Genomic DNA, 17125 nt, shown 5'->3' on the forward strand with positions numbered 1-17125 from the left:
TTGTATGTTGCCTCATTTTTGCGGGCCCTGTCCCAGAGTGAGTCCTCAGCACGAGGGTAACTGAGACTCTTTTCTCCCTCATTCCTTCCTCCTTCCCTCCTCGTGGATTTCTTCCCTCTTCAGGCTCCAATTGCAGTAGCAGCAATGCCAAGAGTGGAGAGCCTGGGAGCCCAGAGCCAGCTCTGACGTGTTCAGTGGGCCATGCAGGGTCAGGGGTGTGCTCATCGGCTCATCACTGGCATGATTACTAATCATGAGGCAGCAGCAGGGTTACTGTTCCCTCCTCCCCTCCCTGCTAGTGAGGGAGACCTCAGGGTCTTCAGGCTGCAGGAGCTGCAGAGGGAAAGACCCTGTGTGCACCCTGGCAGGCTGGTAATCACAACCGCAGCCCCCAGGCACTAAGAGGATGGGTGGGAGCATCATCCACCACTCAGAGGGCTGGGGACCCTTGTGCCTAACCTATGTACCCGTCTCTCCTATCTGTGAATCCCCAGTGAACTGCTGCCTCCCTAGAGAAACAGTGCTAGAGGTCAGTGGCAAGAGCAGCAGGAGGACTTGGAGCTACACGAAGAGTGTGAGCTCTGGAGTCAGATCATCTGAGTTCAAGGCCAGCTCCTCCATCTATTCACTGTGCGACTTCAGGCAGGTTGCTTAACCTCTCTGTGCCTTAGCTACCTCATATATAAGACAGGAGATAATGAGAGTCTTTCCTTATGGGGCTATTGAAATGATTAAGTGAGATCAGGCATGTGATGGCACACAGTAAGAACTCCATAAACAGAGGCCGCCACTGCTAATGCAATTACTCTATCACCTTGGGAGACTAAAGCAGGGGAGGAAACACCATTGACTCCTGGACATTTACCCAAGGAGATTATGGATCCATGTTTTGCACACACTTTAGAAAGACAAGGAATTCTAACTACAACATCTGTCTCCACTGCCCCCATCATTTCAGTCTTGCCTGTCCACCCTCAACCTCACCACTGTGGCCTGGAAATGCAGTTGCCCAGGGCCACTCTCACCCCACCTCAGCTCTGCTCTGCTCAAGTCTCACTTCCACCCCCTCCAGCTCCCATCCCTTTCTACCCAGCTCCACCGTTAATTTCTCCACCCTGACCTTCACCCTCCTAGGCTGATCTAGACCCCTGACCTTGCCGAGTCTCCAGGACTTCGGTGCCTTTGACTCTCAGCAGCAGAACTAGAGAGGGATCTTGGTGAAGTCTGGGATGTTATAGTGACTTGTTTACTTAAGCGCCCTGAGACTGTGAGTTCCCTAATGCAATGAGAATCCACCTCTGCAGAGAGCCCCAGAGCCCTGATCAGGTGCGATGAACGAGAGGCACTCACTCAATGCCCTCACAAAGTTGTGAGTGAATGAATGAATGAGTGTATGAATGATTGAATGAATGAATGCAGATTAGTGGATATGTTAATGACCTGCCTTTTTCATGAGCCTTGCAATCTCCCAGGTACCACACTAAAGCACTTAAATGCTTCTAGTCATTTAATCCTCACAGTAGCCCTAAGACATAGGTGTGATTATTGTACCGATTTTATAGATGTTGAAACTGAGGATCAGGGAAGTTAAAGGCACACAACTAAGGGATGAATGGATAAAATCCCTTACCATAACCTTTCCTCCTTAGGACAAAGTTTCTTCACCAAGTGTCCAAGGCTGTGTTTCACGGGGGAGGGTCTGAAATTCTACACCAAGCGTGAGCATGTGTGCATGCTGCATGGTAACTTTGGGGGAAAAGATTCACAGGTTTTATCAGATACTTACAGTTTGTTAGAACATATTTGAATCCATCCATCTAGCCACCCGTCCCCTTTCTACCCACCCTTCCGTCCACCCCCAGACAGCCATTTGATCAATATTCATGAAGTATCTGCCTTGCGCCAAGCATAGTGCAGACACCCATGACTTCCCTGGTCTCCAGGAATATCCTTCCCACTCTCCCTGACTACCCCTGCCCCCGCCCCGCCACACACACACTCCTAGCAGGATCTGGGTAAGTTGGAGGGCTTTACCGCCAGTGTCCCAGCTGCGTGGGTGGCTGCACTCTGTCTGAACTCATCTCAGCTCTGGTGGAGACTGTGGCAGTGCAGAAGCGTGAAGGGGGAATCCTTGAGCAGCGCAGCCATTAGGACATGAAGGACAGAGCCTGTGCCCTGGCTTCCCCGGCTTCCCCTGCAGTCCACGTCAGTCCTGCTCCCTCCAGAACATGATCAACCTCCACAGATGAGGCCATGCTTGATGCATAAGAATGCAGCCCGGGAGAGCTGTTTCCCAAATCCAAGTCCTATTCAAAGGTCTTTTCTTCCTCCTGGGGAGGTAGGGGAGAAGGTCCAAGCAAAGGGGACTGGAAGGGGAAAGTGAGGCATGGAGTTTGTGTTTTCTGAATCAGGACTGTGTTCCAGCCAGGGAGACCCTGTGTCAGGCACTTTTGTAACCACAGTAACTTTCAACCTCACCCTGCGACCTCCATCAATATTGCTGAGATTGTTCTCCTTGCAAACATGATGAAATTGAGGGGCTCAAAGGTCAGATAATTTGCCCAAGGTCACAAAACAAACCCAGGACTTTAAGCCTCATCTCCCTGACCTGAAAGTCATATCTACTTCCCTGCCCTCTGAAGACCTATATGTCCTATGTCATCACTTCACTGTTCACACAAGGTGATACCTGGCTTCTCCAAGCACCTGCTACCCTGAGCTTACTGCCCTACTCTTTCCTTCCTGGCCTGAATGCAATTTGCAATGAGGAGATGATTTGATTTTCTTCAGCTCTAGACCTCCAGCTTCCTGAGAGCAGGTTCTCTTGCCTCTTCTTGCTCGTTATTGATCCATATATTTAGAATAGTGCCTGGCAGGTAGATGGTGCTTAATAAATATTCATTGAACGAATGAATGAATGATCCAATGAACCCCAAAGCAAATAACAATAAAGGACCTTTGCAGAGTGCTTTACAGAGAGACAAGCGCTTTCCCTTTACTTTATCTTACCCCATTCTCACAACCCCATGACATGATTGGGTTCATGTTCCACAGGTGGGGAGGCTAAGGGCCAGGGTTACATACCAGGGGACATGGGATTAGGTTCATATGAACTCAGGGGTAAATGATGACACCCTTTCCCCTGCCCTGAAGGATCTCAGTTTGAGTATTTGTAGAACACTTAGGATGTTCTGGGCCAGGCTGAGTGGCGGTGGATGGGGGCGGTGGAGGGGGGGATTGCAAAGCAGGAGACTCGGCCTTTGCTTTCTAAAAGCTCCCAGTCTATTTGAGGCCAGACTTATGCATGCAGAACATTTGGGAAATGGTACAAGACAGCAGCAAGCGTAGTGCTGAATTGCACATAATCAGGTGCCAACTGCATTCCTTTCCTTAACTAATCTGAGTCTTTTAATACCAGATGGGGACCCTGAGAATAGATTTCCTATCAAACAGATGAAGAGCAAAGATGGAAGCCGAGGGAAAGGCTATGGCTTACTCATTTTTATACCCCTTTAACCCAGCAGGATATCTGGCCCACAGCAACAGGAATAGGGCAGTCCACCTTCAGTAATGGGTCACTCTGTGCAGGCACCTGCTAAGAGCCTTACAAACATCATGTCACCAATCCCTCACAGCAACACAACCAGTTACTAAAGGAATTATGAATGTAATCCACAAGAAGCTGAAAGCAGGGTTCACAGATCGTACTCATCATGCCCACAGTTCCAGAGTAACGGGGCAAGCTCAGTGTTTGCACCCAGTTCTAGCAGCCTCCCAAATTCGTGCTCTCAATCTGATGCTATGCTACCTCTGTGCCTGGAAGGAACTACTATAGTCCATAAGGATGAGAAGAAACATGGCTGAGGGAGCACTGAGTAGGGAAGAAGAAAAGGAGCAGGGAGGAAGAAATACATTAAGAAAGAAAGCGATACAGAGAGGAAGAAAGGAGAGAGTGAGGGAGGGAAAGAACAGGGCTTGTGTGTTACACAAACTCAGACAAGCACATGCATGTTTTGACACGATTTCTGCAGGTCTGACAACCTCACTCCTTCCTCCCTGAAGAGCCCCAGAGGAGTGCCCTAAGGAGTCCTATGTGGAGGCTCATGGCAGAAGGAAGGCCTTGCATCCAGAACTTTCTGAGCTCAGCGATTGACACTGGGGTTGTGTATCGGTCCGCTTGGAATGCCTTCAAAAAATACCACAGTCTAGGTGGCTTATACAACAGAAATCTATTTTCTTACGGTTCTGAAAACTGGAAGTCCAAGATCAAAGTGCCAGCAGGGTTGGCGTCTGGTGAGGCCTCTCACCTTGGGTTGCATCTGCCTTTTCCCTGTGTGCTCACATGACATCTTTGTGCATGGGGGTCTTTGGCATCTCTCCTTGTAAGGACACTAACTCTATCAGATCAGGGCCCCACCCTTATGACCTCTTTTAACCTTCTTTAGCTACTTAGAGGCCCCTTCTCCAAATACAGCCACACAGGGGCTTAGAGCTTCAACATAGGGATTTTGGAGGGACACAAACATTCAGTCTACACCAGGGTGCATGAAGGAGGGGTCAGAGCTGGAGACAGTGCATGAGCTAACTCACCTTCCAGAGTAAAGGGAGCCACAGCCACTGAAGCTCAGGTTGGATGGGGCTGGCAAGGTTGCCATAGTGAGTACATCATGGCAGGGACAACAGGACAAATGGCTCCTGCAGTCAGGGCGACTGATGGGAGGCTTCCTCAGCACTCCTGTCACTCCCTCTCTCCCCATGCAGTTCTCTGCTCTCTGTTGCAAGTTCCCAGGAGGCAGAGAGAGGGCCTGTTATCCTCATCTTTCTCTCTTGCCCCTCACACTTACCTGTGTTCTCCTACTTAGACACATTCTTTGTGAGCATCTCAGGGGTGATGTCAGCTGCATTGTACAGTGGGCATGTGCACACGTGTGTGTATTTATCTACAAATAATACCTATGTCACAAGGCATCTGCAGGAATAAATGAGCTATTGTGCATGTAAATATCTGGTACATGGTAGATACATGAATGAATTAATATTTGTTGAATGAATAAGTGAATGAATGAATCTTCACTTGGCAGAGCATGTGTCTTCCTTTAAGGGGCAAGGATGATCTGGTAATCATCAGTTTTTACTTACTAACTGGGTCACTGAGCAAAGAAAATCAACTCAGTCATTCATTTATTCAGCATAGATTGACTGCACCCTGTCAGAAACCAGAGAGTAAGCAGAAAGTAGAGAGTTAAATCAGTATGTAAGTCAGTTAAAGCAGTCCAGAGGGAGAGACAGGCAAGGAACGGAACAATGAGAAACAAAGCAAGGAGTCCTCTGATAAGACAAGGAGCCCTGAGTGCTATGGAAACCACAAGCGGGGCACTGACTCGGGGCCAGGGAGGGATCCCTGGAGGAGATGACGTCTGCAGTAGATATTCCAGGGTAAGCAGCAGGTGGCCAGAAGGAGAAAGAAGTGAGGAACTTTCCAGGCAGAGGGAACAGCACGTGCAAAGGCCCTGAAGCAGAGCCACAACATGCATCTGAGAAATAGTGAGGGGTCTGGGTGGCTGAGCCACAAAGGGAGCACTGGGGTCAGGGAGGATTTGTAGAAGAAGCCACAGGCCACAAAAAGTACCTCATAATTCATGTTTAATGGTTTGGATTTTATTTTGGTGACTTCACCTTACACCTACTGTTCAGAGGCAGCCAATTGCAAACACGTCCAGAAGCACTTTGCTATTTCTGATCTACAAAATGGAGCAAGTCATCTGTACTCTGCTTCTTCAGTGGGTTGTGGGGAAGCAGAAATGAGAGGATGACATTCTAGACTTTTGTGACCTCTCAAGTGCTGTCCTTATGATCATTCAGGTACCATGAAAATTAGCAGAGCCCCGAGGGGGAAGTAGCTTGGTGCTCCCACAGTGGTGTCCCGGAGAAGTTGGCAAAGACGCCCAGGGTGGCTTCACCTTCTCCTCAGCAAAGGGCTCTCCTCTGTTCCTTGAATCCTGGACATCCTACTTGGTCCTCTAATGACCCCGAGCTTCAGCCCCACACGCCCTCTTCCCCAATAGAGAAGGCAGGAGGGAAGCAGGGACCAGTCCCTGCCCCGTCTTCCAGGATTCAAGGCTTCCCTGGCCTGGACAAGCCCTGAGCTGGCAGTTAGGAAAGCAGAGGCTGTGAATCTTGTGGGACCCCCAGCAGGTCTTTCTGGCTCAGTGCCCTCATCTGTGAGCAGGGGATTCCCCAGGAGACCACGACAGAGGCCTGGAACCCAACTTCTAATCCCACATCCTGGTTAGGCAACTTCAGGCAAATCTCTAATACTAGGTAAGCCTCAATTTCTCTCTGTGGTGATGGTCGGGCACCTGCTTAATTCACAGGGCTTTGGTGGGCATCATGTGGACAATGTGGTTGCACAGCAGTTGGCAATGCAAAGGAAAGGAAGTATGCTCGTAAGTGCACCTCCCCTGTTGCACAAAACAGGACATGTGCTGGGATTGCAGAAAAGCATTAAATGCTGCATAGGTGAAGAAAACTATTCAGGGACATGAATAAAACCAAGTCACAGGCCACCTGTGGCCCTGAGGGGACAGCTCATGGGCTAGCATTAGGGGAAGCAGCTCTCATGGGGCCTGTATCCTGGGGATTCAACTCTATGCCTGTGTGGCGTTCAGTCTGTGTTCAGACCATGATGCAGTTTTGCACTGTGTGTGCGTCTGCGTGCCTGTGTGTTTGTGTGTCTCTCCGTCTTTGTGGGTGGCAACTGTAGGTGTATTATGAGCCTTGGGTCTGTCTGTGTGTACAATAGCAATGTCTGTGCGGACTTAAGGAGCTGAGCCCATATGTTTGTGGGATTTTATGGGCATGCATGCTTGTTCATGAGGCCTTTTGTCTGGGCGTTCTGTGAACTGCTAACATGGTGTGTATCTGTGTGGCAGAGAGAAGATGACCGGGTGGGAGTGTGGGGGCCAGCTTGGGTAAAGGATTCTTAGTGTCACAATGGGTCTCAGTGGGAACCCAAGCAGCTCAGACTTGGGGGAGGGAAGCTCTTCCTCCACCTTCCAGGGAGCAAATCTTGCATTTCAACACCACAAGGCTTTGAGTTCACAGGCAGGGACGCAAACTTTGCCCTTTGGGTGAGAAGCCACTCACAGAAGGGAAATGGCTTCCTGAATCTAATCATTGCCCCTTCAAGCACTAACAACCAGCAGCTAACGGCTAATAAATTTTTGAGCTGGAAAGGGAGAAGAGGGAGAACCAAGGAGGAAAGAAACAGAAAAACGAGAAAGCAGGCCGGGTGCGGTGGCTCTCGCCTATAATCCCAGCACTTTGGGAGGCTGAGGCGGGTGGATCACCTGAGGTCAGGAGTTCAAGCCCAGCCTGGCCAATATGGTGAAACCCCATCTATACTAAAAAATACAAAAAAAATTTATCTGGGCCTGGTGGTAGGCGCCTGTAATCCCAGCTACTCCAGAGGCTGAGGCAGGAGAATCGCTTAAATCTGGGAGGCAGAGGTTGCAGTGAGCAGAGATCTCGCCATTGCACTCCAGCCTGGGCAACAGAGCGAGACTCCGTCTCAAAAAACAGAAAAAGAAAAATGGGAGTGTAAAGGCTCAGAGGGGCTGAGGGCTCCTTTCTCCTCCCCAACTTCCTGTCAGTAGAAGGTGGGCCCTGCCATGGGGGAATTCTGCAGAACCCTCAAGGACCCGCGGAGCAGGATGGCACCTTCTTGCCATGACCATCCATTTGGATGTGTTTTTCACCCCTTTCTGGGTGGGGCCGACTTTCCCCCTCCCCATGAGTTCAGGCAGTGGGTTAAATAAGATTTCCCTTGAAGTCGAATGAAATCACAATGCACCACACACAGGGACACACACACACGCACGCGCGCGCATCACACACACACACACACACACACACAGAGTCTTCCTGGGGCCACTCAATCTACTGCCCCCTGAACCGCACCCGTCAGCCAGGTACCTGGCCCCGGGTCTGTCTCTTAGGGTCGCATGCTCCTGGGGTCCCGCGCATACCCGGGGCCAATGAGGGTGCGCGAGGGTGAGGGCGCAGGGCCGGGGCGTCACCCACGCACCCCACCGTGACAGCCCCTCGCCCCCGCCCCTTCCCCGCAGTTGCCAGCCCCGCACGCACCCCTCCGCAGGCTCCGACTCTCGCCCCGAGCGCTGGCGGCAGGCAGCAGGCAGCGGGCGGGCGCGCTGTGGCTCCGCGCCGCGCGGTCCGAGCTCTGTTCATTCATGATTGGTACTCGGCCCTCCGAGACCCAGCCCGAGCGCCGGGAGGGGAGCCGAGCGTGCGGCAAGAGGGGCGGGCGGACAGCGGCTCCCGCACCGCACGCGGCGCTGGCTAGGCAGCCTTGGCCGGGCGGGCGCGCTGGCCCCTTGTCCAGTGCCAGGCAGGCTTCAGGGCACCCTCCTCGGCCCTGGGCGAGGGAACTGGCCGCGCCGGGTCCTCGCGCGGGGAAGCGGTTCCGAAGGCTCACGGGGAGCAGCTAGCCCTGAGTCCCTTGCATGTGCCGGGCTGAAGAAGGAATCCAGAAACCTCCTAGCCTCGGCTCCACGCTCGCTGAATACCAAGCTGCAGGCGAGCTGCCGGTCGCTTTTCTCTCCTCCAATTCACAGTAGACAAACCACGGGGATTTCTTTCCAGGGAAGGGGAGGGGCAGGGCCCGGGGTCCCAACTCGCACACAAGTCTTCGCTGCCATGGGGGCCGTCATGGGCACCTTCTCATCTCTGCAAACCAAACAAAGGCGACCCTCGAAAGGTAAGCGACCTCCTTCTTCCTTTTGTTCCCCTGTCTGGGTTTGGGGGTGCTGGGCGCCGAGGTGGGGTGTGCCACCTGCCTCCCTTAGTCCGGACTCCCCTCTCCCCGAGGAGCCCGGACAGGTGATTGTACCCAAAGGAGAGAGAAACCGGTGCGAGGGTTGGTGTGAACACCAGAGGAGGGAGCCAGAGTGGACGTTTGCCCCATCGGGGACTGGACCCCTCTGGGGCACCAGGCGCCGGGACTCTCCTCCTGGGGAAATCTCTGGGAGCCGAAGGAAGAGGCACGTTCACAGGTGGGGGTGACCGGATTCTCTGGTGGAAGTGTGTGTGACAGCTGGCGTTTGAGCACTCAGTGAGGGTGCTCCCACACTCCCACACTCCTCCCAGGCGGCTATGCCAGGTACAGACCTGCGAGTCCCTTCATCAGGAAGAGTGCTCTGTCTGCACCCCGGAAACCTCTGCAAGCCAAAAGGAATCAGCTACTGCCAGGGGTAAAACTCCCAGGCCTCATGTCCTGGTGGCTCCGGGAGTCAGGAGGAGCAACCGTAAAGGGCTGGCTGGGAGCTGAGCTTACATCAAGGATTAAAAAGCATAATATCCTGGAGTCTCTTCTGCCTGGACGCCGTTCCATCACCACCTGTCCCTAGCTGAGACATGGCTGATCTCACCACCTGTGAGAGAGTCCTCAAATGGGTCCAGGTGAAGTTAGAACCAGTGTGTTGTGCCCTGGAGGACAATGCAGGTCTCCTTACCAGCAGTTCGAAAGTTAGTTGTTGGAATAAAGAAAATGGAAGCAGTTAGGAAACGGGAAATGATGGATTTTGTTTTGTTTAATGTTCAAATGTCACTATGAGTGGTAAGATTTTAAGTAGCTTTGACACTTAAACATTCAAGTTCTACCATCAGAGCCCCCATCCTGGATACAGGTGGGAGTTACAGCTCCTACCCTATATGCCCAATAGTGAATAGAAGTGCACTTCTCCTCTTAGAACGTGGTTGGTCTCACCCTGGTTAGAACCACAGAGATCTGCACAAGTAAGCTGTCCTTGAAACCCCCTGGAAGAAGGGGTCCCAGCTTCTGGCCTAGATCCCAGAGGCATCAGGCTGGCTGAGCCCCAAGGAAAGAGATCTCTGGGTGCAGATCTTAGGTGCCGAAGCTGGGTTAGCATTTACAGCCTAGAACATAGGAAGAGGCTTTGACCCATTTGTCCAGCTGAGTTACACGTCCTGCTGGCAAGGAAGTGACTGGTTGCCCTTTTACCAGTCCTGACCAGAACAGATCTGCAAAGCTCAGCCCAAGGCCTTGACATTCCAAGCCTCACCTCTTGCAGATCCTGGGATGCTGCTTGACTGGGGACAATTTTCAGCACCAAATCTAGGTCTTCTCCCTCATCACCTGTCTGACCACCATGCGGTCTCAGAGGCCAGGGGACTGTGGAGACAGGAAAGTCAGGGGCTTGTTTTTAAATATTTTGCATGCCTGTGGCTCTCCTGGGAGCTGGGTGTCACAGAAATATCTCAGGCCCTAGAGTCAAGTTGAGTCTGGGTATGGATCCCAGCTCCATCATTCCCTGCCTCTGGAACCTTAGGCAAGTCCCCCCACCTCCCTAAGCCTCAGTTTTTCATCCATAAAATTCGTATGCTACTTCCTGGAAGGAAACTGGTTATGTAGGAAGTTGAGGAAGGGGGGACTCTGCTTCATATTCTGTGTTGGCTGCAGCCACCAGGGACCCAGAGGAAGTTGTTGTAAGGATGTGAGAATTGAATGAATGATGAATACGGAGCTCCTTGCATAGGGCTGGGGAAAGAGTAAGAGCTCAGGCATTACTGTCTACCATTTCCTTCTCCTACCCTAAACATCCAGGAATTTACCCTGGATGAATTCCTGCAGGATTCCCAAAGTACAAAGGTCTTTGCTTCTGTCTCAGATTCAAAGAAAGAGAAGAGGGGATACTAGCATTCAGTGTGCCCCTACTATGTGCTTGCCATAATGCTAGGTGTTTTATCAACAACTCTCATTTAACCCTCACAACAATGTTTGTTTGAGACTCATAGCAGGTTCGGGGCCAATGGGTGGACTCCCAAGACAAGTTACCAAAGCACTGAGCACTCAGCCCTTCCCGCACAAAGCCTGTGACACCGGCGTGAGTTGTCCAGGGGTCCAGCTGCATATGTTCCCCCAGGCATTTGCCCCCGGAGCAGAGTCATCTCACTGCCTTGCACAGTGGAATGCTAATCAGCAGAAGACCCTTCTATGGGAGGCAGCTTGGAAACCTGGAGGGAGCCCTGGCTGGGGAGGCTAGTGGTCAGGCATCCTATCCTGGCCAGGTCACTTTTCCCCACTGGGGCCTCGGTTTCTTCTTTGTAAAAGGAGAAATTCACATTAGGCATTTCGTCAGGTTCCATTTGGTTCTAAAATTCTAATATTTTTGTGGTTGATGCTCTCACCAGAGCTGCTGCTATGATCTCAGAGACGTGAGGCTCAGATCTAATTAGAAGCGGTCAGAAGAGGGCAGTTGGGATTTTTCAACTCAGGAATCAGTCTCCCTGCTGGGTTCAAATTCAGGCTCTGCAACTTACTAGCTGGATGACTAAGCCTTGTTTTCCTCAACTATAAAACAGGGGTAGTGGTAGTTACCATCTTAAAATAGCTGTTGTGTTGTGTGGATTTCAAGGATCATGCAAGTCAAGCATTTAGCACAGCTCTGTTCCATAAGTGGTCTGCAAATTTTAGGTACTATTCAATTTGTGGCTCTATTGTTTGGGGCTCCTGAACGTCCAGAGTAAGGCCATTTTCGAAGTAGGCAGTACATCTGAAAGTCTTAACAGCTCATTTCTGGAAACCTTATACAGCCCTATCCAGATAACTAGGACCAAAAACCCAGGCACACAGATGCTCGTCCCTTGCTTCAACCCTCACTGACCTCTACTCTGTGGCTTGTCCTGAAAACATCAAAGCCTGCTCAATTAAAATCCTGAATGCTTTGATAATACAATTTAGAAACATACATAGTTTTTAAATAGGGCAAAAACCCTGCATGATTAGTGCTGCAAGAAGATATCTAGCCCAACCTGGGTATTCAGAGAGAGCTCTCTAACGGCAACAGAAATCTAAAGCAACTTAAGAGCCATGCCACTGAATAAAAATATTCAGGTTCACTTCCTGTCCTTCTCTCTGTTTGGGATCTTTGTGTGTCTTTAATTAAAAGTAGAAGAGCCCTGCTTTTGGGATTCAGCCTCTGCATCCCAGTCCCAGATAGAATTTCTGGCTCTAGCAGTTTTGCATGTGCATGACACACCAAGGACACTGCTCCTGGCCTTGAATGGGCAAGTGAGACAGGCTAGGGCACTGAGGAGAACCAGAGGAGGACCATACAGGTGCAACTGCTGGGCTTGTCGGGGGGCAGGAGGATTTAGGGACAACATCACTAGATCAAGGCCATCTCAATAGAGAATTGCCTACAAGCAAATAATCCCACACTGCTGGGGTGGCTGAGTTAGAAATCCTCCATGACCGAATGCAAGCATGCAGAACTTTCTGAAAGGGCTGAGCTTCGGATCTCAAGGACAGTCATAGCATAGGTGAGTAAACTCAACTCCATGGCTATCAGATGCTTTTTCTAAGGCCACATGGTGAGTTAATATGGTACTGGTTAACATAGGGCCAAACATGGGAATGTTTCTAATAGTCCCATATTTGCTCCTAGATCAATGAGCACCTCAGGGAACTTATGGAAGCAGAGTGCACCTGATGAGGCTGGGTTTAGGGTTTATTGGTCAAGGCAGTATTTTCAACCTAAAGATCTGGGAGAGTGATAAGAGACAGAGGGGCATAGAGAAGCAGTGGTCCTGTTGTCACATAGTACTGTATAGCAAGTCATTTTAGCTTGTAAATGCTAGTTTCTTTATCTGCAAAAGGAGAATCCTGATTTATAGAAAGGTTTGCGCTTTGATCTTTACCCATCTTTGCATCTTTGCCTGTCCTTTTAATTCTGTAATACTCTCCCACCCCACCCCTTGCTACCTCGTCTAATAGTTAAAATTCCACGCACATTCCAAGACCTCACTCACCAGTTTCCATATTCAGGAAGCCTTCTCCAAGCCCCAGAGAGAAGTGACCTCCCCCATCTGAATTCCCATATTCTTTTAAGGCGTACATTTTCTTATGACTCACAATCGTGTTTGGAATTAGACAATCAATGGAGGTGTTAACCCCCTTTCCCCTCCACCAGAGGGCAGGGTTCTTGGGGTAGGAGTTCATCTAACTCATCCTTCACAACTCTCTGCTTGGTTCTGTGCACATAGTAGGTACTTAATAAAAAATTTTCTAGAGGAAATTATAAACAATGGAATGATTGGCCACTCTCCATTATTTTCTAGAATTGCAGACCCTGCAGGAAAAGTTAGTTTCCCACTGGAATTTCAGTTACCAGCCCTCTACCGGGAATGAATTCTGTTATTCAGCCTGCTGGTTTTGAATTGACTTTGTCCATGAAATGTACCGAATCTGTTTACCATTTAGCAGGGAAGTGCTGAGAACAGTGATTCTACTCCCACTCCCCTCGTAATCACAAAGGTATGAGGAACCCACATCCAGCACCAGGCAGAGTTCTGGTCCCTCAATCCCAGAAGAAGCTCAGCGGAGCTCAAGATAAACAGAAAGAGAGAGATGGAAAAGAACAGAAGACAGAGGGGAAGGACTTACTGCCTAAAATCAGTGGGATTGTTTTGACTTAGTCTCTGGAAAAGGGCCAAGGCTTAGATCTCTTTGTCTACCTGGATGGGCCTTGCTCCATGAATGCTTTGTAAATGTGTAAGTGAATAAGTGAGCACATGCTTTAACAAATGAGTGAAAAGATGAATGATTGAATGAATGGGAGAAACAGTAAAGGAGTGAATCAATGAAGAAACAAATGAATTATCAACTGAATGACAGAAAGAATGATGGAATAAATGACTGCATGAATGAATGAATATGTCCATAAATGAATGGATGATGAAGTGCCAGAATGGCTATAATTAAAAGACTATCTTTTCACAAAGAGCATTGATAGTCACGTTCTCCAAAACTGAAAAATATAAATTCAGTCAAGAAGAGTCCTGGTAATTTTTTGGATACTGGTAGGTGTGTAGCATCTTTGGAGAAGGTGAGGAGATGTCTAAGTTTTCACTCTTTTGCTGAAAGAAAAGTAGAGACTGATTCATGGTGATTCCCCTTGTCTTCCCTTATATTTCAGGTTCACCCTTGCCTTGCCTGGGTGAGATCAGAATGTGTATATTTATCCACTCGTTCATTTGTTCACTTAGTCAGTCCCACAAATGTCCTTCAGCATTGTTTCCCTGATGTCATTTCTGCCTAAGATCCACTCTGGCTTCCTCATCCTCCCTCCTCCTCCATCTCCTCATTCACCTGGCCAACTCCTACTTATCCTTCAAGGCCCCATTCAATGCCACCGCTCTGGGGAAGCCTTTCCCAGCTTCTGTAGGCAGAGCACATCTCTCCCGTCTCTCTTCCCGCATAGCTGTTGCTGCTTCCCCTCACTACAATTCTGAACACACTATAAGGTTGTCATTATGGGTTTACACATTTATCTCTCTGACTAGCTTTCAGGGACTGAGTCTTATCCCAGGGCCTCTGTCAGGCCTGACACTGCATCCAGACTTGATGGATGCTGGCGGCATGGAGGTAAGGATGGATGGGCCAGAGTGTGCGTTCTCGATGGCTCTGAGCGGTGCTGGAATGCAGCGGTGCAGATGAGGAATCCAGGTCTGCTCCTGGGGAGAAGCTCTGCAAAATTCTGCATAATGGCCCTGGAGCTGATGTTCCCATTCATCAGGCAGGGAAGGAGCAGTTTTTAGAAAAGAGAGAGAGAGCCTAAGAGTCCTAGGGCCTCCAGAGAAACTTCTCTTTAAATGCTTCCCCTTCCTCCCGGTAGTATTTTAAATAGGTCACCTTCTGGAAGTAGTTGCAGTAAGTTGGGATATTGCTAGCTTCCCACACCCCAGCCATGGGAGTAGTACTTTGGATTAAATCTTGTTATTCAAGGCCAGACTAAAAGCTTCACTGGTGCGGTGGGGGGAAGTAGGAACCACATACCACTCAAATCAGAAAGCTAGAAGTAGGATTGCATTATGGTTAGGAGCACTGCATTAAAACAAGAGAGTCTTGGGATTCAACTCCTTTTCTTTGGTTCATAGCTGAGCCTCTCTAGGCCTCAGTTTCCTCCTCTATAAAATGGGGACAATGGGCCAGGTATGGCGGCTCACATCTGTAATCCCAGCACTTTGGGAGGTCGAGGTGGACAGATCACGAGGTCAGGAGTTCAAGACCAGCCTGGCCAACATGGTGAAACCCCATCTCTACTAATAATACAAAAATTAGCCAGGTGTGGTGTCACGCTCCTGTAATCCCAGCCACTCAGGAGGCTGAGGCAGGAGAATCACTTAAACCGAAGAGGCAGAGGTTGCAGTGAGCCAAGATTGTGCTATTGCACAATCTCTAGCCTGGGTGACAGAGCGAGACTGCATCTCAAAAAAAAAAAAAAAAAAATGCAGACAAGGACAGTGTCTCCCTACAGGGCCGCATGAGGGCCAAGAAGGAAGTGAACATGCACACCAGGTGAGTTGGCAGTGCTGGCTTTGCTGCCGCCTTTTGTCCCATCTCAGGGCAGGCCCCTTCCTTCTGCCTTGCTCCACCTGGATGATGACGGTGTTACCCTTGGTAATCTCCTCATCCCTTTGAGCTGTGGCCTCTGATTCCAGCCCTCTGAGATCCCGAGCCACTATATCCACGGTCACTGGCACCCTAAGCAGTTTCTCTGGTGATTCCTCAGGGAAGCTGTCAACTTTAGGTGGTAAAAGCAATTCCCAACAGTGAGGTATGAAAATGCAGGTCACCCGCCAGGGAGGATAGTAATGCTAGCCCAAATCACTGTGTCTTCCACCCAGTGCCGGGTACATTGCTCAGCTCTTTCCTGTGTTATTTTGTTAACCCCAACCCTGGAGGACAAGATGCTGTTACAGTTCTTATTTTGTAGTTGAGGAACCTGAGGCTCTAAAAAGGGAAGTGCCTTACTCAGGGTCACAGAGCTTGGGAATCTCAGAGCCTGGTTCTGGCTGATCCCAGAGCCTGAGCTTCTAACTGCCACACTAACCTCCTCTCCTCCTGGCTTTGCCTCCGGAACCTTAGGGACCTGAGTAGAAAAACTGTCAAAAAGGGTACATGGATGTTGGGGAGAAGGCATTCAAGGATAGACTGAAGCACCTCATTAACCACACGGAACAACTGAGCTACGTGCAGGCCCTGAGCAAAACGCTTTTAGCGCCATCCCAACCCTGCCTCCCCCTAGATCTATTTCCATTTAATCTGATGCTGTGGAAGCCTGAATATGAAATGATTGGGGGCAAAAGGCCAATTAGCAAATTCATTAATAGGATTAAACGTCTCTCCTCTGCTCTAATCATTTATGTGAACTAACATTTTCTCCCTTTGTTATAGCCATCATTGCCTGTTAGTGAAGATAGAGTGTTTAAATATCCTCCAAGTATGTTAGAATTGCAAACATTCAGAACTAGGGACCAGGATCAGAGTTTTCACATGGTCCAGGTGGGCAAGGAGAGGTCAGTCGGTTTACAAGTGGTTATTACTGCTAAGAAAAAAACACAAGAGCTTGCTAGTACATTTGCAAGTACCTTATTGCTATCCCGTTCATTTCCTTTCTCTCCTTAGCCACATGCTGGCCCGAATCACCTGCGTATGTTGTATGGTTGCTATGAGCATATACTCCTGGTTAGGCAGACCTAGAATTCAAATCCTGGCTCTGCAACTCATTAGCTGTGTGACGTTGAACAGGTTACCTCGCTTCTGTGAACTTTCATCTCTACATAATCTAGAAAACGAGGATATTGTTGGTAATTCCCTCCCAGGTTGTTATGAGGATTAAATGCAATCATGCATGTAAGATGCAGCGGTCAGCACATAGAGTGCACTAAAGGTAAATTATTACCATCTGGGTCTATGTTCCTTAAAGTGTGTGCTCCTCAGACCAGCAGCCTCAGCATCAGTTGAGAACTTGTTAGAAATACAGAGTCCCGGCCGGGCACGGTGGCTCACACCTGTAATCCCAGCACTTTGGGAGGCCGAGGCAGGTGGATCACAAGGTCAGGAGATCGAGACCATCCTGGCTAACACGGTGAAACCCCATCTCTACTAAAAATATAAAAAAATTACCCAGGCGTGGTGGTGGGCACCTGTAGTCCCAGCTACTCGGGAGGCGGAGGCAGGGGAATGGCATGAACCTGGGAGGTGGAGGTTGCAGTGAGCCGAGATTGCACCACTGCACTCCAG

General features: G+C 49.7%; 1 protein-coding gene across 3 annotated transcripts in view; it reads left to right on the forward strand.

Moving 5' to 3' along the window:
* The window catches only part of KCNIP1 (potassium voltage-gated channel interacting protein 1), a 394968-nt gene that overhangs the window by 144127 nt on the left and 233716 nt on the right, over positions 1 to 17125 (forward strand). The window contains exon 1 of one of the 3 annotated variants that reach the window (XM_017849416.1): positions 8177 to 8776. The exons of 1 other annotated variant lie outside the window; for it this stretch is intronic. In XM_017849416.1, coding sequence (XP_017704905.1) covers positions 8716 to 8776 — 61 coding nt within the window. In that variant the 5' untranslated portion in view covers positions 8177 to 8715. Of the gene's footprint in view, positions 1 to 8176; positions 8777 to 17125 lie in introns of those variants that run through there. One more of the 3 variants, XM_017849414.1, reaches the window with a different exon arrangement.

Source organism: Rhinopithecus bieti, unplaced genomic scaffold, assembly GCF_001698545.2.
Source record: "Rhinopithecus bieti isolate Rb0 unplaced genomic scaffold, ASM169854v2 scaffold_30732, whole genome shotgun sequence".
In the NCBI taxonomy this organism is placed as follows: Eukaryota; Metazoa; Chordata; class Mammalia; order Primates; family Cercopithecidae; genus Rhinopithecus; species Rhinopithecus bieti.